At 44.7% G+C, this 24,609-nt stretch overlaps 1 protein-coding gene across 1 annotated transcript; it reads left to right on the top strand.

The window, feature by feature from the left end:
• The first annotated feature begins 12,548 nt into the window (after positions 1 to 12,548).
• LOC135539337 (agouti-related protein-like) lies at positions 12,549 to 19,535 on the top strand. The gene is made up of 4 exons (XM_064965160.1): positions 12,549 to 12,589; positions 13,556 to 14,032; positions 14,797 to 14,903; positions 18,446 to 19,535. Exons 2-4 carry the CDS (start codon positions 13,894 to 13,896, stop codon positions 18,635 to 18,637), a joined length of 438 nt encoding a protein of 145 aa, XP_064821232.1. The 5' UTR covers positions 12,549 to 12,589; positions 13,556 to 13,893; the 3' UTR covers positions 18,638 to 19,535.
• The last annotated feature ends 5,074 nt before the right edge of the window (positions 19,536 to 24,609 follow it).

Genomic DNA, 24,609 nt, shown 5'->3' with positions numbered 1-24,609 from the left:
TAGATTAAGGGCCTCATCTGACTCTGGGTCAGTAGATAAAGGGCCTCATCTGACTCTGGGTCAGTAGATAAAGGACCTCATCTGACTCTGGGTCAGTAGATAAAGGACCTCATCTGACTCTGGGTCAGTAGATAAAGTAACTCTGACTCTGGGTCAGTAGATAAATGGACTCGGACTCTGGGTCAGTAGATAAAGGACCTCATCTGACTCTGGGTCAGTAGATAAAGGACCTCATCTGACTCTGGGTCAGTAGATAAAGGACCTCATCTGACTCTGGGTCAGTAGATAGAGGGCCTCATCTGACTCTGGGTCAGTAGATAAAGGATCTCTGACTCTGGGTCAGTAGATAAAGGATCTCTGACTCTGGGTCAGTAGATAAAGGGCCTCATCTGACTCTGGGTCAGTAGATTAAGGGCCTCATCTGACTCTGGGTCAGTAGATAAAGGACCTCATCTGACTCTGGGTCAGTAGATTAAAGGGCCTCATCTGACTCTGGGTCAGTAGATAAAGTCACTCTGACTCTGGGTCAGTAGATAAATGGACTCGGACTCTGGGTCAGTAGATTAAAGGACCTCATCTGACTCTGGGTCAGTAGATTAAAGGGCCTCATCTGACTCTGGGTCAGTAGATAAAGGACCTCATCTGACTCTGGGTCAGTAGATTAAAGGGCCTCATCTGACTCTGGGTCAGTAGAAAAAGGGCTTCATCTGACTCTGGGTCAGTAGATTAAAGGGCCTCATCTGACTCTGGGTCAGTAGATAAAGGGCCTCATCTGACTCTGGGTCAGTAGATAAAGGGCTTCATCTGACTCTGGGTCAGTAGATAAAGGACCTCATCTGACTCTGGGTCAGTAGATAAAGGACCTCATCTGACTCTGGGTCAGTAGATAAAGGACCTTATCTGACTCTGGGTCAGTAGATAAAGGGCCTCATCTGACTCTGGGTCAGTAGATAAAGGACCTCATCTGACTCTGGGTCAGTAGATAAAGGGCCTCATCTGACTCTGGGTCAGTAGATAAAGGACCTCATCTAACTCAGGGTCAGTAGATAAAGGACCTCATCTGACTCAGGGTCAGTAGATAAATGACCTCATCTGACTCTGGGTCAGTAGATTAAAGGACCTCATCTGACTCTGGGTCAGTAGATAAAGGATCTCTGACTCTGGGTCAGTAGATAAAGGGCCTCATCTGACTCTGGGTCAGTAGATAAAGGGCCTCATCTGACTCTGGGTCTGTAGATTAAGGGCCACATCTGACTCTGGGTCAGTAGATTAAGGGCCTCATCTGACTCTGGGTCAGTAGATTAAGGGCCTCATCTGACTCTGGGTCAGTAGATAAAGGGCCTCATCTGACTCTGGGTCAGTAGATAAAGGATCTCTGACTCTGGGTCAGTAGATAAAGGGCCTCATCTGACTCTGGGTCAGTAGATAAAGGGCCTCATCTGACTCTGGGTCTGTAGATTAAGGGCCACATCTGACTCTGGGTCAGTAGATTAAGGGCCTCATCTGACTCTGGGTCAGTAGATTAAGGGCCTCATCTGACTCTGGGTCAGTAGATAAAGGGCCTCATCTGACTCTGGGTCAGTAGATAAAGGGCCTCATCTGACTCTGGGTCAGTAGATAAAGGGCCACATCTGACTCTGGGTCAGTAGATTAAGGGCCTCATCTGACTCTGGGTCAGTAGATTAAGGGCCTCATCTGACTCTGGGTCAGTAGATTAAGGACCTCATCTGACTCTGGGTCAGTAGATAAAGGACCTCATCTGACTCTGGGTCAGTAGATAAAGGATCTCTGACTCTGGGTCAGTAGATAAAGGGCCTCATCTGACTCTGGGTCAGTAGATAAAGGACCTCATCTGACTCTGGGTTAGTAGATAAAGGGCCTCATCTGACTCTGGGTCAGTAGATAAAGGAACTCTGACTCTGGGTCAGTAGATAAAGGGCCTCATCTGACTCTGGGTCAGTAGATAAAGGATCTCTGACTCTGGGTCAGTAGATAAAGGGCTTCATCTGACTCTGGGTCAGTAGATAAAGGGGCTCATCTGACTCTGGGTCAGTAGATAAAGGAACTCTGACTCTGGGTCAGTAGATAAAGGGCCTCATCTGACTCTGGGTCAGTAGATAAAGGGCCTCATCTGACTCTGGGTCAGTAGATAAAGTAACTCTGACTCTGGGTCAGTAGATAAATGGACTCGGACTCTGGGTCAGTAGATTAAAGGGCCTCATCTGACTCTGGGTCAGTAGATTAAAGGGCCTCATCTGACTCTGGGTCAGTAGATAAAGGGCCTCATCTGACTCTGGGTCAGTAGATAAAGGACCTCATCTGACTCTGGGTTAGTAGATAAAGGACCTCATCTGACTCTGGGTCAGTAGATAAAGGACCTCATCTCACTCTGGGTCAGTAGATAAAGGGCCTCATCTGATTCTGGGTCAGTAGATAAAGGACCTCATCTCACTCTGGGTCAGTAGATAAAGGGCCTCATCTGACTCTGGGTCAGTAGATTAAATGGCCTCATCTGACTCTGGGTCAGTAGATAAAGGATCTCTGACTCTGGGTCAGTAGATAAAGGACCTCATCTGACTCTGGGTCAGTAGATTAAAGGGCCTCATCTGACTCTGGGTCAGTAGATAAAGGACCTCATCTGACTCTGGGTCAGTAGATAAAGGACCTCATCTGACTCTGGGTCAGTAGATAAAGTAACTCTGACTCTGGGTCAGTAGATAAATGGACTCGGACTCTGGGTCAGTAGATAAAGGACCTCATCTGACTCTGGGTCAGTAGATAAAGGACCTCATCTGACTCTGGGTCAGTAGATAAAGGACCTCATCTGACTCTGGGTCAGTAGATAAAGGGCCTCATCTGACTCTGGGTCAGTAGATAAAGGATCTCTGACTCTGGGTCAGTAGATAAAGGATCTCTGACTCTGGGTCAGTAGATAAAGGGCCTCATCTGACTCTGGGTCAGTAGATTAAGGGCCTCATCTGACTCTGGGTCAGTAGATAAAGGACCTCATCTGACTCTGGGTCAGTAGATTAAAGGGCCTCATCTGACTCTGGGTCAGTAGATAAAGTCACTCTGACTCTGGGTCAGTAGATAAATGGACTCGGACTCTGGGTCAGTAGATTAAAGGACCTCATCTGACTCTGGGTCAGTAGATTAAAGGGCCTCATCTGACTCTGGGTCAGTAGATAAAGGACCTCATCTGACTCTGGGTCAGTAGATTAAAGGGCCTCATCTGACTCTGGGTCAGTAGAAAAAGGGCTTCATCTGACTCTGGGTCAGTAGATTAAAGGGCCTCATCTGACTCTGGGTCAGTAGATTAAGGGCCTCATCTGACTCTGGGTCAGTAGATAAAGGGCCTCATCTGACTCTGGGTCAGTAGATAAAGGGCCTCATCTGACTCTGGGTCAGTAGATAAAGGGCCACATCTGACTCTGGGTCAGTAGATTAAGGGCCTCATCTGACTCTGGGTCAGTAGATTAAGGGCCTCATCTGACTCTGGGTCACTAGATTAAGGGCCTCATCTGACTCTGGGTCAGTAGATAAAGGGCCTCATCTGACTCTGGGTCAGTAGATTAAAGGACCTCATCTGACTCTGGGTCAGTAGATAAAGGATCTCTGACTCTGGGTCAGTAGATTAAAGGGCCTCATCTGACTCTGGGTCAGTAGATTAAAGGGCCTCATCTGACTCTGGGTCAGTAGATGAAGGACCTCATCTGACTCTGGGTCAGTAGATAAAGGACCTTATCTGACTCTGGGTCAGTAGATTAAGGGCCTCATCTGACTCTGGGTCAGTAGATAAAGGGCCTGGTTGCCAGCATCTCTTCAACACCACCCCAGTGCTCCTTTCAGAGCCGCCCTGCTCCGGAGTCGCAGGTCTTGTCCCGTGGGACGTGACTCAGAGTACCTGCTCCCTCTGGAAGAAAACCTGCATATGGATCAGCCAAAAGGAAGGGATTCAATTTTCTTCAAAAAATGTCACTCCCATCGGAGCTAGAATCATTCTCTGCGTGACCATCGGGGCGAGGCTCGGACTCTGAGGTGTTCATAGTGTGGACCTACTGTATAAAACACAGTTTGTTTTTTTAATGCACTGGGCCTTTAAGTATCTCCATTAGCATCGTAGCATTTTGTGGAATATTTCTCAACATGGAAATGTTAATGCATAGTTCTACTGGAGGCCTTTCCACTAAGCAGAACCCCCCCCCCCGCCCCATGCTGATGCTCATTAGACCTAGACCTAGGCCTCCAGCCCCCCCACCCCTGGTTGACCTGCTGTATACCGTCATCCAAATAGATGATTGATTGCTTTCATGTGTCACTTCCGTACTGACCGAAGCTAAACACCATAAATAACCACTGCCAGGAATTCCCATTAAAAAATGTTCCATGAAACATTACAGAAATAATTTTAAAAGTAAATTTTAAAAATCTATTAAATTAAATATGGCCCTAAAAGCAATGCAGAGTTCAACAAGATGCGCTGTGAAATGTATTTGCAAAGGTTTTGGCGACTACCCAATTCCAGGAAATGCATCAAGCCTCTCCCTATCGGGCCCCATTCTGAGTATATTACATCCTAATGAGAAATACATGCATTAGACCACAAAGTGACCAGATCGACAAATTAATTTGTACTCATATTTGATGTTTTTCAAAACATTTACTGAGAAATATATTGAATCATAATAACAACAGGTTGACTTGGTACTTCCTGTTTACCTAATAAAATAAAATAGAGCAGTATTCATTATTTAATGAAAGATTGTTACACATAGACCTGTGCAAATAGATTCTGTACTTACCGTTTTCGGCCGACTGAGAATTGTTATGCCTTATTACAAAATACTATAAACAATCGTCGAGATAAGTGACACGTTAAAAACAAACTATATTTGCTTACATGAACAAACCCCCCCACAGTACAAACGGTTCATGGAATCAGATGTCATAGCCAGCTCTGTGAAGCACTGAACAACTATGTTGAGAGTCATTAGTTACCGTGAGGTCAAAGGAATGGAAAAACAATGACTTCTGGGTATTTCCTTTCACATTGAGTGCTAAACAAGCCAACTGTAATCAGCTACTTAATAATGATGATCCAGCTTCTACAACATACTGTGTGTCTGAGTAATGTGTCTATAGGAGGGGTTTGGTAATGTGTCTATAGGAGGGGTTTGGTAATGTGTCTATAGGAGGGGTTGGGTAATGTGTCTATAGGAGGGGTTGGGTAATGTGTCTATAGGAGGGGTTGGTAATGTGTCTATAGGAGGGGTTGGGTAATGTGTCTAGAGGAGGGGTTGGGTAATGTGTCTATAGAGGAGGGGTTGGGTAATGTGTCTATAGGAGTGGTTGGGTAATGTGTCTATAGGAGGGGTTGGGTAATGTGTCTATAGGAGGGGTTGGGTAATGTGTCTATAGGAGGGGTTGGTAATGTGTCTATATAGGAGGGGTTGGGTAATGTGTCTATTGGAGGGGTTGGGTAATGTGTCTATATAGGAGGGGTTGGTAATGTGTCTATATAGGAGGGGTTGGGTAATGTGTTTATATAGGAGGGGTTGGGTAATGTGTCTATAGGAGGGGTTGGGTAATGTGTCTATAGAGGAGGGGTTGGGTAATGTGTCTATAGGAGGGGTTGGGTAATGTGTCTATAGGAGGGGTTGGGTAATGTGTCTATAGGAGGGGTTGGGTAATGTGTCTATAGAGGAGGGGTTGGGTAATGTGTCTATAGAGGAGGGGTTGGGTAATGTGTCTATAGGAGGGGTTGGGTAATGTGTCTAAAGGAGGGGTTGGGTAATGTGTCTATATCGGAGGGGTTGGGTAATGTGTCTATAGGAGGGGTTGGGTAATGTGTCTAGAGGAGGGGTTGGGTAATGTGTCTATAGGAGGGGTTGGGTAATGTGTCTATAGGAGGGGTTGGGTAATGTGTCTATAGGAGGGGTTGGGTAATGTGTCTATAGAGGAGGGGTTGGGTAATGTGTCTATAGGAGGGGTTGGGTAATGTGTCTATAGAGGAGGGGTTGGGTAATGTGTCTAAAGGAGGGGTTGGGTAATGTGTCTATAGGAGGGGTTGGGTAATGTGTCTATAGGAGGGGTTGGGTAATGTGTCTATAGGAGGGGTTGGGTAATGTGTCTATATCGGAGGGGTTGGGTAATGTGTCTATAGAGGAGGGGTTGGGTAATGTGTCTATAGGAGGGGTTGGGTAATGTGTCTATAGGAGGGGTTGGGTAATGTGTCTATAGGAGGGGTTGGGTAATGTGTCTATATCGGAGGGGTTGGGTAATGTGTCTAGAGGAGGGGTTGGGTAATGTGTCTATAGGAGGGGTTGGGTAATGTGTCTATAGGAGGGGTTGGGTAATGTGTCTAGAGGAGGGGTTGGGTAATGTGTCTATATAGGAGGGGTTGGGTAATGTGTCTATAGAGGAGGGGTTGGGTAATGTGTCTATAGGAGGGGTTGGGTAATGTGTCTATAGGAGGGGTTGAGTAATGTTTCTATAGGAGGGGTTGGGTAATGTGTTGATATCAGAAGGGTTTGGTTTAAAGCAGAAGACACACTTCCATCTGACTAGTAAACTATAGCTTATGTCTCTTATCTTATGTACAGTGGGCTCCAAAAATACTGGCACCCTTGACTGGCAATGCACAGACAAAACAAATATAAACAATATAATTATAGAGATAAACTCAAAATAACAACACGTGAGAAATACTGTATTTTATTAATGTTTCAATGGAATCCAACAAAATAATTTATTGATTTAAGTAAAAATCAATGTCCTCCAAATCAAAGTGTCACAATTAATGGCACCCTTAAATATGATTGTAAATAACATCTACCAACATTAAACCAGGAACTATATTCCACTTATTTAAGTTTATCTTAGTCTTAAGGAACTATATTGAGCCATTACATCACTTCCTTTTTCACTAGGGTATAAAAATGAGGTAACAGGCATGTGTCACGCCCTGACCGTATAGATCTTTTTATTCTCTATGTTTGGTTGGTCAGGGTGTGACTCGGGTGGGAAACTCTATGTTCTTTATTTCTATGTGTTTGGCCTGGTATGGTTCTCAATCAGGGACTGCAGTCTATCGTTGTCTCTGATTGGGAATCATACTTAGGCAACCTGTTTTGCCACCTTAGTTTTGTGGGATGTTGTTTTTGTGCAGCTCTGTGTCGCCTACCGAACGTTACGCTCGGTTTCCTTTTGTTGTTTTTAGGTGTTCCTTTTTATAATAAAGACAAAATGTACGCCTACCACGCTGCACCTTTTTCCGATCATTTCGACGAGCGTAAGAGCATGAAGAAAATAAAAGAACTGGCAGTTTAAAAGAGACAGGCAATTTTGTCTGACAATCTGGTTGCCTCTGTCAGAAGGCTGGGACTTGGCTGTAGGGGGACTTTCCAACAAGACAATGACCCGAAACAGACCTCAAGATCCACATAAAAAATGGTTCTGTGACGACAAAATCAATGTTCTGCCATGTCAGTCGCCGGACGTCAATCCAATCCAAAACCTGTGGGCTGAGTGCTGCTGCCAACACACTGACACTGACTCAACTCCAGCCACTTTAATAATGGGAATTGATGGGAAATGTTGTAAATATATCACTAGCCACTTTAAACAATGCTACCTTATATAATGTTACTTACCCTACATTATTCATCTCATATGCATACCTATATACTGTACTCTATAACATCGACTGCATCCTTATGTAATACATGTATCACTAGCCACTTTAACTATGCCACTTTGTTTACATACTCATCTCACATGTATATACTGTACTCGATACCATCTACTGTATCTTGCCTATGCTGCTCTGTACCATCACTCATTCATATATCCTTATGTACATATTCTTTATCCCCTTAAACTGTGTATAAGACTGTAGATTAGGAATTGTTAGTTAGATTACTTGTTGGTTATTACTGCATTGTCGGAACTAGAAGCACAAGCATTTCGCTACACTCGCATTAACATCTGCTAACCATGTGTATGTGACGAAATAAAATTTGATTTGATTTGATTTGATTTGAGTGGAAGAGGGCAGTTGATCAACACAAACCCAAGAATGTGAAGGATCTTGAAAGGATCTGCATAGAGGAATGGTCCAAAATCCCTCCAAATGTGTTCTTTAACCTGGTCAAGCATTACAGGAAAAGACTCCATGCTGTTATCCTTACCAGAGGTGGCGGCACTAAGTACTAAATGAGGAGTGCCAATAATTATGAAACCTTGATTTTGGTGAAATGTATTTTGTACTAAATCATTGTATTATTTTGGTTAGTTCCATTTAAACATGAATAAAATACAGTATTTCTCACATGTTGGAATTTTGAGTTTATCTCTATAATTACATTGTTTATATTTTGTTTTAAAGTATTGTTTGTGCATTGCCAGTCAGGGGTGCCAGTCATTTTGGAGCTCACTGTACCTCCATTAAAGAGGATGTGTGAGGACATCGTATTAAAGAGGAGACTGACCCTACTTTCAGGTTCTTCCATCGAGCGGCCGACTAGTTAACGCTCACAAATGAACCATGTTCACATAGAAAACTATTATGTTTCCTGTGTCCAATGAAGGGTTTTTGTTATGTGCACATTAAGTCAAGACTAAAGTACGTACACACAGAGGGAGGTCAAGTCAACAATCCCAAAAAACAAAGAGACATCCCAAATAGCAGCCTGTTTCCTGTTTTAGTGCACTACATTTGACTGGTCATAGATAGTGCACTTCGTATGAAATAGGGGTTCCGTTTGTGCTGCAGTCCCTTGTGTTTTGACTGAGGACTTGATTGAAGCCTTGTAAATCACCACGGCAACGAAGAACACTTCTGGGAACAGTACATTTGTTACATTCACCAATCAGAAGCGTGTAAAAGGTCAATGTATATGTCATTATTTTGAACATGGTAAGGGTGTACTTCCTGCTCGTTACCTGGAAGGGGCCATTAGGAGTTTCATTGATGTTGAAGCAATGGATTTAATACAACATCATTTGGATGGAAACTATAGACACTAACCTGTCCATAATGATGTAGAAACTATAGACACTAACCTGTCCATAATGATGTATAAACTATAGACACTAACCTGTCCATAATGATGTATAAACTGTAGACACTAACCTGTCCATAATGATGTAGAAACTATAGACACTAACCTGTCCATAATGATGTATAAACTATAGACACTAACCTGTCCATAATGATGCATAAACTATAGACACTAACCTGTCCATAATGATTTATAAACTATAGACACGAACCTGTCCATAATGATGTAGAAACTATAGACACTAACCTGTCCATAATGATGTATAAACTATAGACACTAACCTGTCCATAATGATGCATAAACTATAGACACTAACCTGTCCATAATGATTTATAAACTATAGACACGAACCTGTCCATAATGATGTAGAAACTATAGACACTAACCTGTCCATAATGATGTAGAAATTATAGACACTAACCTGTCCATAATGATGTAGAAACTATAGACACTAACCTGTCCATGATGATGTAGAAACTATAGACACTAACCTGTCCATAATGATGTAGAAACTATAGACACTAACCTGTCCATAATGATGTAAAAACTATAGCCACTAACCTGTCCATAATGATGTAGAAACTATAGACACTAACCTGTCCATAATGATGTATAAACTATAGACACTAACCTGTCCATAATGATGTAGAAACTATAGACACTAACCTGTCCATAATGATGTAGAAACTATAGACACTAACCTGTCCATAATGATTTATAGAGAAACTATAGACACTAACCTGTCCATAATGATGTAGAAACTATAGACACTAACCTGTCCATAATGATGTAGAAACTATAGACACTAACCTGTCCATAATGATGTAGAAACTATAGACACTAACCTGTCCATAATGATGTAGAAACTATAGACACTAACCTGTCCATAATGATGTAGAAACTATAGCCACTAACCTGTCCATAATGATGTAGAAACTATAGGCACTAACCTGTCCATAATGATGTAGAAACTATAGACACTAACCTGTCCATAATGATGTAGAAACTATAGACACTAACCTGTCCATAATGATGTAGAAACTATAGACACTAACCTGTCCATAATGATTTATAGAGAAACTATAGACACTAACTTGTCCATAATGATGTAGAAACTATAGACACTAACCTGTCCATAATGATGTATAAACTATAGACACTAACCTGTCCATAATGATTTATAGAGAATCTATAGACACTAACCTGTCCATAATGATGTAAAAACGATAGACACTAACCTGTCCATAATGATTTATAGAGAAACTATAGACACTAACCTGTCCATAATGATGTAGAAACTATAGACACTAACCTGTCCATAATGATGTAGAAACTATAGACACTAACCTACCTGCTAGCCTTTTAACCTCTCCTGACATCAACACGAGGATAGACTAGAGCATGTTTTACATACAAGGCTTTTAACCTCTCCTGACATCAACACTAGTATAGACTAGAGCATGTTTTACACACAAGGCTTTTAACCTCTCCTGACATCAACACTAGGATAGACTAGAGCATGTTTTACATACAAGGCTTTTAACCTCTCCTGACATCAACACTAGGATAGACTAGAGCATGTTTTACACACAAGGCTTTTAACCTCTCCTGACATCAACACTAGGATAGACTAGAGCATGTTTTACATACAAGGCTTTTAACCTCTTCTGACATCAACACTAGGATAGACTAGAGCATGTTTTACACACAAGGCTTTTAACCTCTCCTGACATCAACACTAGGATAGACTAAAGCATGTTTTACACACAAGGCTTTTAACCTCTCCTGACATCAACACGAGGATAGACTAGAGCATGTTTTACACACAAGGCTTTTAACCTCTCCTGACATCAACACGAGGATAGACTAGAGCATGTTTTACACACAAGGCTTTTAACCTCTCCTGACATCAACACTAGGATAGACTAGAGCATGTTTTACACACAAGGCTTTTAACCTCTCCTGACATCAACACTAGGATAGACTAGAGCATGTTTTACACACAAGGCTTTAACCTCTCCTGACATCAACACTAGGATAGACTAGAGCAGAATTGTGACAACTTTTTGGCTCGAGGGCCACTTTGGGATTTTGAAATTCAACAGAGGGAGACTCATATTTTGGGAGGACCAATTGTTTGTTAAAATCGATCTGCGGCGGCTTCCCGAGTGGCGCAGCGGTCTGAGTCATCGCAGTGCTTGAGGCGTTACTAAAGACCCGGGTTCGATCCCAGCCTGTGTCACAGCTGGCCATGACTGGGAGACCTTTGAGACGGCGCACAAATGGCCCAGCTTTGTCCGAGTTAGGAGAGGGTTTGGCAGGCCGATATTTCCTTGTCACATCACGGTCTAGCGGCTCTGACACTGTCGCCAGGTGTACGGTGTTTCCTCCTGCACATTGGTGCTTCCGGCTTAAGTGGGCATTGTGTTAAAAGGGGTACATTTTTAAAAATAATTTTATGTCTCGCGGGCCGCATTGAAGTGCCCGGCAGGCCGGTTACGGTCAGTGGGCCGTAACTTTTCCTCCCTTTGGACTAGAGCATGCTTGTATACAAGGCCTTTTCCTCTCCTGACCTCAACAGTCATACTCCTGGGTTTCTATGTTATTATCACATGGTCAAGGGATGGAGCCAGGGAGAAGTCAGGGAGGAGTCAGGAAAGAGTCAGGGAGGAGTCAGGGAGGAGTCAGGGAGGAGTCAGGGAAGAGTCAGGGAGGAGTCAGAGAGGAGTCAGGGAGGAGTCAGGGAGGAGTCAGGGAGGAGCCAGGGAGGATTCAAGGAGGAGTCAGAGAGGAGTCAGAGAGGAGTCAGAGCGGAGTCAGGAAAGAGTCAGGGAGGAGCCAGGGAGGAGTCAGGGAGGAGTCAGGGAGGAGTCAGGGAGGATTCAGGGAGGAGTCAGGGAGGCCACACTGACTATCTCTATGACCACTCCTTCTGCACACTACTCTGCTATTCACTAGGAACCAAGCAAGAAGAAAACAGTCTGAAACAGGGAGGAGTCAGGGAGGAGTCAGGGAGGCCACACTGACTATCTCTATGACCACTCCTTCTGCCCACTACTCTGCTCTTCACTAGGAACCAAGCAAGAAGAAAACAGTCTGAAACATGGAGGGACTACCTAAACGTGTCCAATAAGAAACACTCATTTCATTATAGATTGCAAAACGTTTTGCTACTGTGGACGCTTATGACTACGACCCTGGGCTGAAGAGAGCGAGGCAACGCTATGCTTTTATCAATTGCATACTCCCACCCCTCTCACCTTCTCCACTAATGGGTTTTGATAAGGAGACGAGTAGAGAGAAGAGAGGACGCAGGGGTTTTTTTTCAGTTGAGAAAAGGCCCATGACTGTGAGCACTCCTCCTCTTCGTCCTCCTCCTCCTCTTCACCCCCCCCCCCCCCATGTAGCTGCTGCTGTGGGCTGGCCTCCCTCATCCCTCCTTCCCTCCTCAGGGCATCTTTATAAAGAGACTCTTGGTCTCACAATGGGAGGATCACTCACAGACACAGGAGTCCAAGGAGCCACAGGTGAGCAGAACAACCCAGTAGCTGCTCTGTGTTTCTCTCTCTCTGTCTCTGTCTCTCTCCCTCTGTGTCTCTCTCTCCGTCTCTTTCTCTCTCTCTCTCTCTCTGTCTCTCTCTCTGTCTCTCTTTCTTTGTATCTCTCTCTGTGTCTCTCTCGGTCTTCCTCTTTGTCGCTTTCTCTCTCCATCTCTTTCTCTCTCTGCCTCTAACTCTGTCTCTATCTCTCTCAGATCTCTCTCTATCTCTCTCTGTCTCTCTCTATCTCTGTCTCTCTTTCTCTGTATCTCTCTCTGTCTCTCTCTCTCTGTCTCTGTTTCTCTCTCTACATCTGTATCTCTCTCTTTCTCTCTCTCTCGCTCTCTCTCTCTCTCTCTCTGTCTCTCGCTCTCTCTGTCTCTCTCTGTCTCTCGCTCTCTCTGTCTCTCGCTCTCTCTCTCTTTCTCCCACTGTCTTTCTGTCGCTCTCTGCCACTCTAACTCTCTCTTATTCGCTCTTTCTTACACACACACACATGCAAAACAAATGTGACTTATCAAATATCTAACACTGTATGTTCCTCTGAGGTTCAGCCAAGCGCAAACAACTGGACACTTTGTCTAATGTAACTGCTGTTGTGGTCTGTGTGTGTGTGTGTGTGTGTGTGTGTGTGTGTGTGTGTGTGTGTTCTCTGATGTACCAACGGTTACAATGCTTGAGGAGAAATTATGACAATATCTGCTCTCTCAGACCTCTACAGATCACTTGTAGATCACAATCAAATAGGCTGTTTTGCAATGTATTACGGTTAAAATAGCTCAAACAGAACGATTCGATATCTAAGTTTAAAAAAAGAGACTGTGTAGAAGACCTCAAACATTTAGAATGAATGTCATTTGTCAATGATTTTAGGCAAAACAACAAAGTTTACTTTAAAAAAAAGTTATTTAACTGTAATGATATAACCCCCATCGATGTATGACTCTTCCTCAGCTCTCTTCACTCAGTGAAGCAGCCATCAGTGAAGCAGCCGTTAGTGAAGCAGCCATCAGTGAAGCAGCCATCAGTGAAGCAGCACTCAGTGAAGCAGCCATCAGTGAAGCAGCCATCAGTGAAGCAGCACTCAGTGAAGCAGCACTCAGTGAAGCAGCCATCAGTGAAGCAGCCATCAGTGAAGCAGCACTCAGTGAAGCAGCCATCAGTGAAGCAGCACTCAGTGAAGCAGCACTCAGTGAAGCAGCCATCAGTGAAGCAGCACTCAGTGAAGCAGCACCGTTAGTGAAGCAGCCATCAGTGAAGCAGCCATCAGTGAAGCGTTGTATTGTATCAGCATGGTCAACTCAGTATTCCCATACTGCTGGACCCTGTGCCTGATCCAGCTGGCTACAGGACTGGTTCATGGAAACGTTCGTCTAGACGACTCCCATCCCGGCCTCAGACGCACCGACAACACCTTCCTCTCCGATATGGGTTCGTTATTTTATTTTTTTGCATTTGCTGTAATTAGGTAGACGGTGATTACTGTCCAGGTGAGAAAGAACAGTGGATTGTTCCAGAAAGCTGGATCAATCAGTTAGCAGAGGATTGTTCCAGTAAGCTGGATCAGTCAGTTAGCAGTGGATTGTTCCAGAAACCTGGATCAGTCAGTTAGCAGTGGATTGTTCCAGAAAGCTGGATCAGTCAGTTAGCAGTGGATTGTTCCAGAAAGCTGAATCAGTCAGTTAGCAGTGGATTGTTCCAGAAAGCTGGATCAGTCAGTTAGCAGTGGATTGTTCCAGAAAGCTGGATCAGTCAGTTAGCAGTGGATTGTTCCAGAAAGCTGGATCAGTCAGTTAGCAGTGGATTGTTCCAGAAAGCTGGATCAGTCAGTTAGCAGTGGATTGTTCCAGAAAGCTGGATCAGTCAGTTAGTAGTGGATTGTTCCAGAAAGCTGGATCAGTCAGTTAGCAGTGGATTGTTCCAGAAAGCTGGATCAGTCAGTTAGCAGTGGATTGTTCCAGAAAGCTGGATCAGTCAGTTAGCAGTGGATTGTTCCAGAAAGCTGGATCAGTCAGTTAGCAGTGGATTGTTCCAGAAAGCTGGATCAGTCAGTTAGCAGTGGATTGTTCCAGAAAGCTGGATCAGTCAGTTAGCCGGCTAACGTTTTGATTGAAGTCATTCCTCTCTAGGAAACGATCCCATTCTGATTGATTGATTGATTGATTGATGGATTGACCTTTCGTTTCTCCCCTTAGGTAAAGGCTCTCTCTTTAGAGGGGATCCTGTTGGTTTCCGCTTAGAGTCTGAGGATGAAGAGGAGAAGGAGGAGGAGCTGCTGATGGACATGGAAACCTACGATGAGGTGGATCAATATACTATTTAAATCATTACTCGTTGTGTATGACAGCGTGCAACGTGTACATCACTTTAAAATGTTTTTACGGCTGGAACATCATGTGAGTTGATGTACACTGAGTATACGAAACACCTTTCTACGCCTGACCAGGTGAATCCAGGGGAAACCTATGATCCCTTATCGATGCCACTTCAGCCAGTGTAGATGAAGTGGAGGAGACAGGGTGGGGGGGGTGACAACTGTAGTAGGTGTCCTTAATGTTTTGTCCACTCGGGGGAGAACACCAGTGTGTTTAGGGTTTACCACTGTGTTCTGTCTCGTCTGTCCATCTACCAGGGGTTAGAGTTAGGGGTTAGAGTTAGGAGTTAGGTTAAGGGTTAGGTTTAGGTTTAAGAGTAAAGGGTTAGGGTTAGGGTTAGGAGTTAGGAGTTAGGGGTTAGGGTTAGGAGTTAGGGGTTAGAGTTAGGGTTAGGGTTAGGGGTTAGAGTTAGGGTTAGGATTTAGGGGTTAGATTTAGGAGTTAGGTGTTAGGGTTAGGAGTTAGGAGTTAGGAGTTAGGAGTTAGGAGTTAGGGGTTAGAGTTAGGTTTAAGAGTTAGGGGTTAGGGTTAGGGTTAGGGGTTAGAGTTAGGGTTAGGAGTTAGGGGTTAGAGTTAGGGTTAGGAGTTAGGGGTTAGAGTTAGGGTTAGGAGTTAGGGGTTAGGAGTTAGGGTTAGGGTTAGGAGTTAGGGTTAGGAGTTAGGTTAAGGGTTAGGTTTAGGTTTAAGAGTTAGGGGTTAGAGTTAGGAGTTAGGGGTTAGGGTTAGGGTTTAGGGTTAGGAGTTGGAGTTAGGAGTTAGGGGTTAGGGTTAGAGTTAGGGGTTAGAGTTAGGGGTTAGAGTTAGGGTTAGGAGTTAGGTTAAGGGTTAGGTTTAGGTTTAAGAGTTAGGGGTTAGGAGTTAGGGGTTAGGAGTTAGGGGTTAGGGTTAGGAGTTAGGGGTTAGGGGTTAGAGTTAGGAGTTAGGAGTTAGGAGTTAGGAGTTAGGAGTTAGGAGTTGGAGTTAGGAGTTAGGAGTTAGGAGTTAGGAGTTAGGAGTTAGGAGTTAGGAGTTAGGGTTAGGAGTTAGGGGTTAGGAGTTAGGAGTTAGGAGTTAGAGTTAGGAGTTAGGAGTTAGGGGTTAGAGTTAGGGTTAGGAGTTAGGGGTTAGAGTTAGGAGTTAGGAGTTAGGAGTTAGGAGTTAGGGTTAGGAGTTAGGGGTTAGGAGTTAGGAGTTAGGAGTTAGGGTTAGGAGTTAGGAGTTAGGGGTTAGAGTTAGGAGTTAGGGGTTAGGAGTTAGGGTTAGGAGTTAGGAGTTAGGAGTTAGGGGTTAGGAGTTAGGGGTTAGAGTTAGGAGTTAGGGTTAGAAGTTAGGGGTTAGAGTTAGGGTTAGGAGTTAAGGGTTAGGAGTTAGGGGTTAGGAGTTAGGGGTTAGGAGTTAGGGTTAGGAGTTAGGGGTTAGAGTTAGGGTTAGGAGTTAGGTGTTAGGAGTTAGGGTTAGGGGTTAGAGTTAGGAGTTAGGGGTTAGGAGTTAGGGGTTAGGAGTTAAGGTTAGGAGTTAGGGGTTAGGAGTTAGGGTTAGGAGTTAGGGTTAGGAGTTAGGGTTAGGAGTTACGGGTTAGGGGTTAAGGTTTAGGGTTAGGAGTTAGGGTTAGGGGTTAAGGTTTAGGGTTTAGGGTTAGGAGTCAGGGTTTAAGGTTATGGTAATGTTAAGATTTTGAATGGGAATCAGTTGTTTGGTCCCCACAAGAATAGTAAAACAAACGCGTGTGTGTGTGTGTGTGTGTGTGTGTGTGTGTGTGTGTGTGTCCATCTGTCTGTCTGTATGTATGTGTGGTGTCTACTGTCTAACATTCTGTCCAGCGGCTGTACTTGTACATCAAAGCAACATCAAGCTGCCTCACGCTATAGAAACAGAGGCTCCTGCCCTCTGGCTCCTTCTGGTTCGGACCAGGCTAACTGGCTGGGGTTGAGGCTGTACAGCTGTGGGAGCAGAGCCATGAGTTCTCCCCCTCGCTGTATCCCCTCACCAGCGGTCCTGTCTGGGTTATGTCTTGTCTGTTCATCCACCAGGCTGAGGTTGAAGCTGTACAGCTGTGGGAGCAGAGCCATGAGTTCTCCCCCTCGCTGTATCCCCTCACCAGCGGTCCTGTCTGGGTTATGTCTTGTCTGTTCATCCACCAGGCTGGGGTTGAAGCTGTGCAGCTGTGGGAGCAGAGCCATGAGTTCTCCCCCTCGCTGTATCCCCTCACCAGCGGTCCTGTCTGGGTTATGTCTTGTCTGTTCATCCACCAGGCTGGGGTTGAAGCTGTGCAGCTGTGGGAGCAGAGCCATGAGTTCTCCCCCTCGCTGTATCCCCTCACCAGCGGTCCTGTCTGGGTTATGTCTTGTCTGTTCATCCACCAGGCTGAGGTTGAAGCTGTACAGCTGTGGGAGCAGAGCCATGAGTTCTCCCCCTCGCTGTATCCCCTCACCAGCGGTCCTGTCTGGGTTATGTCTTGTCTGTTCATCCACCAGGCTGGGGTTGAAGCTGTGCAGCTGTGGGAGCAGAGCCATGAGTTCTCCCCCTCGCTGTATCCCCTCACCAGCGGTCCTGTCTGGGTTATGTCTTGTCTGTTCATCCACCAGGCTGGGGTTGAAGCTGTGCAGCTGTGGGAGCAGAGCCATGAGTTCTCCCCCTCGCTGTATCCCCTCACCAGCGGTCCTGTCTGGGTTATGTCTTGTCTGTTCATCCACCAGGCTGAGGTTGAAGCTGTACAGCTGTGGGAGCAGAGCCATGAGTTCTCCCCCTCGCTGTATCCCCTCACCAGCGGTCCTGTCTGGGTTATGTCTTGTCTGTTCATCCACCAGGCTGGGGTTGAAGCTGTGCAGCTGTGGGAGCAGAGCCATGAGTTCTCCCCCTCGCTGTATCCCCTCACCAGCGGTCCTGTCTGGGTTATGTCTTGTCTGTTCATCCACCAGGCTGAGGTTGAAGCTGTACAGCTGTGGGAGCAGAGCCATGAGTTCTCCCCCTCGCTGTATCCCCTCACCAGCGGTCCTGTCTGGGTTATGTCTTGTCTGTTCATCCACCAGGCTGGGGTTGAAGCTGTACAGCTGTGGGAGCAGAGCCATGAGTTCTCCCCCTCGCTGTATCCCCTCACCAGCGGTCCTGTCTGGGCAACACGCTGCCCTGCTGTAGAAACCTGCTAGTATCGCTTCTTCAATGCTTTCTGCTACTGCTGTAGAAACCTGCTAGTATCGCTTCTTCAACACGTTCTGCTACTGCTGTAGAAACCTGCTAGTATCGCTTCTTCAACGCGTTCTGCTACTGCTGTAGAAACCTGCTATAGTACCTCTTCTTCAATGCTTTCTGCTACTGCTGTAGAAACCTGCTATAGTACCTCTTCTTCAACGCGTTCTGCTACTGCTGCCGTATTAGCCTGCACAGGCGGGACACGGACGTCCCTAGCACCAGACTCTCCACTCAGACCTCCCTCCCTCCACTGTGTAACATCGGTCCTGTCTATGTTCTGTCTCGTCTGTCCATCTACCAGGATGTTGCTGAGGCGATGCAGCTGCAGAGCAGGGCCATGCGTTCTCCCCGTCGCTGTATCCCCCACCAGCAGTCCTGTCTGGGCAACACGCTGCCCTGCTGCGACCCCTGCGATACCCGTTACCCCCGAATGTTCGGCTCCATCTGCTACTGCCGTCGGACGGCCTGCGCCGGCGCTCACCCGCGTCCCTAAAACACTCCTAGAAAACCCCCTACGGCCCCCTCCTCTCACGGTGGGGCCCCTTTCTCTGCCAGGCTACAGTCAGTATCTAATCCATATCCGCAAGGCTTGATTATACGAGCACGCAAACACAGACTATACATCCCAGGATGCATCAGTGAGAGCGGCCAATAGGACACTCTCGTTGGGTTGTATTTTCTTCTTGATGTTACCTCTGGTTGTGTTTTATTTTTATTTATTTTTTTCCCGATAGGTTAGATGGATGTTACGTTGGGTGTACATTTATCGTTCAATGAAAATCGAAAGACAAATCAATCTCTAAAAAGGAAATATAATTGTCTAAAAAAACAAATTGGCTAAGATTTTTTATTTTTTTTTGTTAATTATTTTTAAATCTTAAAAAAAAAAATTGGTTTAGATTTTTTTTATTTTTTTTATTATTTAATCTAAAAAAAACTTGGAACATTATTTATTTTAAAGAGACCAGGATGTAAAATTCTTACATTACTCAAATCAAAAGTTGACATTTAAAGTTTGGTTTATTGATTTTAAATAGTGAATCAGGTTCCATATGTTCATCATGTGCCCAGAGTCTTAACAGTAGTCCAATTGTGAGGCAGAGTTTAACAGCTTCTGCTACGTGATTTAAGACCTCAGTATGTGAAACTCGCATAATGAATTATATATATATTTTTAAATACCTGTAGTTGACAATATATATTTTTTTTCATGGAAATTCTATAATAGGGAAACACCATACAATTGTATTCAATTGGCAGCCATTATTTTGGAAGTCAAACACTCTCTCTAGGTAAGTTAAGAAATCAGTGCAAATAGTAATTTATTGTATCTTATGAATGAAAATGAAATAAAATAAAAAGTCATTATTTTGTGTCATAGAAAAGAAAAATGGTCTCTGAACTGACATTTCAAATGACGATGATACATAACATCATATACTAGGGGTTATCTCCTTTGGCATTCATAAACACACTGTGATGATACATGACATCATATACTAGGGGTTATCTCCTTTGGCATTCATAAACACACTGTGATGATACATAACATCATATACTAGGGGTTATCTCCTTTGGCATTCATAAACACACTGTGATGATACAGTACATCATATACTAGGGGATATCTCCTTTGGCATTCATAAACACACTGTGATGATTCATTACATCATATACTAGGGGTTATCTCCTTTGGCATTCATAAACACACTCTAATGATACATAACATCATATACTAGGGGTTATCTCCTTTGGCATTCATAAACACACTGTGATGATACATAACATCATATACTAGGGGTTATCTCCTTTGGCATTCATAAACACACTGTGATGATTCATTACATCATATACTAGGGGTTATCTCCTTTGGCATTCATAAACACACTGTGATGATACATAACATCATATACTAGGGGATATCTCCACTAAATGGCAGCCTCTACATTTACATTTACATTTAAGTCATTTAGCAGACGCTCTTATCCAGAGCGACTTACAAATTGGTGAATTCACCTTCTGACATCCAGTGGAACAGCCACTTTACAACTCTAGGTGATATCAACACTAAATGGCAGCCTCTAGGTAATATCACCACTAAATGGCAGCCTCTAGGTGATATCTCCACTAAATGGCAGCCTCTAGGTGATATCACCACTAAATGGCAGCCTCTAGGTGATAACTCCACTAAATGGCAGCCTCTAGACGATATCTCCACTAAATGGCAGCCTCTAGGTGATATCTCCACTAAATGGCAGCCTCTAGGTGATATCTCCACTTAATGGCAGCCTCTAGGTGATATCACCACTAAATGGCAGCCTCTAGGTGATATCTCCACTAAATGGCAGCCTCGAGGTAATATCACCACTAAATGGCAGCCTCTAGGTGATATCACCACTAATTGGCAGCCTCTAGGTGATATCACCACTAAATGGCAGCCTCTAGGTGATATCACCACTAAATGGCAGCCTCTCGGTAATATCTCCACTAAATGGCAGCCTCTAGGTGATGTCTCCACTAAATGGCAGCCTCTAGGTGATATCTTCACTAAATGGCAGCCTCTAGGTGATATCACCACTAAATGGCAGCCTCTAGGTGATATCACCACTAAATGGCAGCCTCTCTGTAATATCTCCACTAAATGGCAGCCTCTCGGTGATGTCTCCACTAAATGGCAGCCTCTCGGTGATATCACCACTAAATGGCAGCCTCTGGGTGATATCACCACTCAATGGCAGCCTCTTGGTGATATCACCACTAAATGGCAGCTTCTCTGTGATATCACCACTAAATGGCAGCCTCTGGGTGATATCAACACTAAATGGCAGCCTCTAGGTGATATCACCACTCAATGGCAGCCTCTTGGTGATATCACCACTAAATGGCAGCTTCCTGGTGATATCACCACTAAATGGCAGCCTCTGGGTGATATCACCACTAAATGGCAGCCTCTAGGTGATATCACCACTAAATGGCAGCCTCTAGGTGATTTCACCACTAAATGGCAGCCTCTAGGTAATATCACCACAAAATGGCAGCCTCTAGGTGATATCACCACTAAATGGCAGCCTCTAGGTGATATCTCCTTTGGCATGCATAAACACACTCACACTGGCTAACGCACTAGTCTGGATCAGAGCCATACGGTCAACACTACTGCCTCTTAAAGGTCAACGCTACTGCCCCTTAAAAGTCAACGCTAAAGCCCCTTGAAGGTCAACCCAACTGCCCTCTAAAGGTCAACACTACCACTCTGGGTATTCTCCAACACCCTGAGACAACCACTCTGGGTATTCTCCAACACCCTGAGACAACCCCTCTGGGTATTCTCCAACACCCTGAGACAACCCCTCTGGGTATTCTCCAACACCCTGAGACAACCACTCTGGGTATTCTCTAACACCCTGAGACAACCACTCTGGGTATTCTCTAACCCCCTGAGACAACCACTCTGGGTATTCTCTAACACCCTGAGACAACCACTCTGGGTATTCTCTAACACCCTGAGACAACCACTCTGGTTATTCTCCAACACATGGAGACAACCACTCTGGGTATTCTCTAACACCCTGAGACAACCACTCTGGGTGTTCTCTAACACCCTGAGACAACCACTCTGGGTGTTCTCTAACACCCTGAGACAACCACTCTGGGTATTCTCTAACACCCTGAGACAACCCCTCTGGGTATTCTCCAACACCCTGAGACAACCACTCTGGGTATTCTCTAACACCCTGAGACAACCACTCTGGGTATTCTCTAACACCCTGAAACAACCACTCTTGGTATTCTCTAACACCCTGAGACAGCCCCTCTGGGTATTCTCTAACACCCTGAGACAACCACTCTGGGTATTCTCTAACACCCTGAGTCAACCACTCTGTGTATTCTCCAACACTCTGAGTCAACCACTCTGGGTATTCTCCAACACTCTGAGACAACCACTCTGGGTATTCTCTAACACCCTGAGACAACCCCTCTGGGTATTCTCTAACAACCTGAGACAACCCCTCTGGGTATTCTCTAACACCCTGAGACAACCCCTCTGGGTATTCTCTAACACCCTGAGACAACCACTCTGGGTATTCTCTAACACCCTGAGACAACCACTCTGGGTATTCTCTAACACCCTGAGACAATGACTCTGGGTATTCTCTAACACCCTGAGACAACCACTCTGGGTATTCTCTAACACCCTGAGACAATGACTCTGGGTATTCTCTAACACCCTGAGACAATGACTCTGGGTATTTCCCGAGCGTATCCCTACTGGTTCTCTTCACATGACACCGAAGTCTGATGTGGTGAGTCAACAAGGCAGTCTTTATGCTTTGTGTCTCCCTGGGCTTTGTAGGCCACCAGCTGACACCCTCACTACATCACTAATAACACATCAAACATCTTCTTCTCAATAAGACCTGGGTTCAAATATGATTTGATATCTGTCAAATACCTTTGAGCGTTTAATCTAGCCTGTCTGGAGTGCTAGTTGGACAAGGTTTGCCTATTTTTGTAACTATTCTGTTGTTCAGCTCAACTATCCAGCTCAATGATTTTAAATAGTATTTGAACCCAGGTGGTTTATGAGAAGACAGTGTTAGGCCTCAGTTTTTTTAACTAGGCAAGTCAGTTTAGAACAAATTCTTATTTTACAGTGACGGCCTACCAAGGCCAGACCTATGGGACTCCTGATAACAGCTGGTTGTGATACAGCCTGGAATGGAACCGGGGTCTGTAGTGACTCCTCTAGCACTGAGATGCAGTGACTCTTGATGCTCTGATTGTAACCTAAACTGATTGTAACCTAAATTTGTTCTTAACCATGTGACCAATAACATCTGCTAACCATGTGTATGTGACCAATAACATCTGCTAACCATGTGTATGTGACCAATAACATCTGCTAACCATGTGTATGTGACCAATAACATCTGCTAACCATGTGTATGTGACCAATAACATCGGCTAACCATGTGTAAGTGACCAATAACATCTGCTAACCATGTGTAAGTGACCAATAACATCGGCTAACCATGTGTATGTGACCAATAACATCGGCTAACCATGTGTATGTGACCAATAACATCTGCTAACCATGTGTATGTGACCAATAACATCTGCTAACTATGTGTATGTGACCAATAACATCTGCTAACCATGTGTATGTGACCAATAACATCGGCTAACCATGTGTATGTGACCAATAACATCTGCTAACCATGTGTATGTGACCAATAACATCTGCTAACCATGTGTATGTGACCAATAACATCTGCTAACCATGTGAATGTGACCAATAACATCTGCTAACCATGTGTATGTGACCAATAACATCTGCTAACCATGTGACCAATAACATCTGCTAACCATGTGACCAATAACATCTGCTAACCATGTGACCAATAACATCTGCTAACCATGTGACCAATAACATCTGCTAACCATGTGTATGTGACCAATAACATCTGCTAACCATGTGTATGTGACCAATACCATATGCTAACCATGTGTATGTGACCAATAACATCTGCTAACCATGTGACCAATAACATCTGCTAACCATGTGACCAATAACATCTGCTAACCATGTGACCAATAACATCTGCTAACCATGTGACCAATAACATCTGCTAACCATGTGTATGTGACCAATAAAATGTGATGATCTCACGTCCAGTAAGAGTCTACATCCCAAACAGCACCCTATTTATTTATAGTGCCCTATTTTTGAACAGGACGCATAGGGGCTTGACGAATCTCCTCTGCACACTCCACTGGCTTCCAGTTGAAGCTCTTATCCACTACAAGACCATGGTACTTACCGACGGAACAGCGAGAGAAACTGCCCCTTCCCTAACTCCAGGCTATGAACAAACCCTACCTACCCCAACCAGAATACTCCATTCTGCCACCTCTGGTCTCTTGGTCCTCCCAGCCCTATGGGAGATCAGGTCCCACTCAGCCCTATCAAAGCTCTTCTCTATCCTGGCACCTCAAAGGTGAAACCAGCTTCCCCCTGATGCTAGGACAGCAGAGTCCCTGTCCATCTTCCCCCTGAACCTGGACATCAGAGTCCCTGTCCATCTTCCCCCTGAACCTGGACAGCAGAGTCTCTACTAGTCCTCAGTCATACTGTCTGTCTCCACTAGTCCTCAGTAATACTGTCTGTCTCTGCTCGTCCTCAGTCATACTGTCTGTCTCCACTAGTCCTCAGTAATACTGTCTGTCTCTGCTCGTCCTCAGTAATACTGTCTGTCTCTGCTCGTCCTCAGTCAGTCTCGACTCACAACGTCACCGTTACACCGGTGGCTTCATCCTGTTGTCACGTCCCGACCGTAGTTCCTTAGTTCCGTAGTTCCTTTTTTATGTCTCTATGTTAGTTTGGTCAGGACATGAGTTGGGGTGGGCATTCTATGTTTTGTATATTTTCTGTTTAGTGTTTTTGTTGCACCTTGCAGAACTGTT

Source organism: Oncorhynchus masou, unplaced genomic scaffold (genome assembly GCF_036934945.1).
Source record: "Oncorhynchus masou masou isolate Uvic2021 unplaced genomic scaffold, UVic_Omas_1.1 unplaced_scaffold_675, whole genome shotgun sequence".
Taxonomy (NCBI): Eukaryota; Metazoa; Chordata; class Actinopteri; order Salmoniformes; family Salmonidae; genus Oncorhynchus; species Oncorhynchus masou.
The sequence above is the reverse complement of the archived record's forward strand: the minus strand, read 5'-3'. Positions and strand labels throughout refer to the sequence as shown.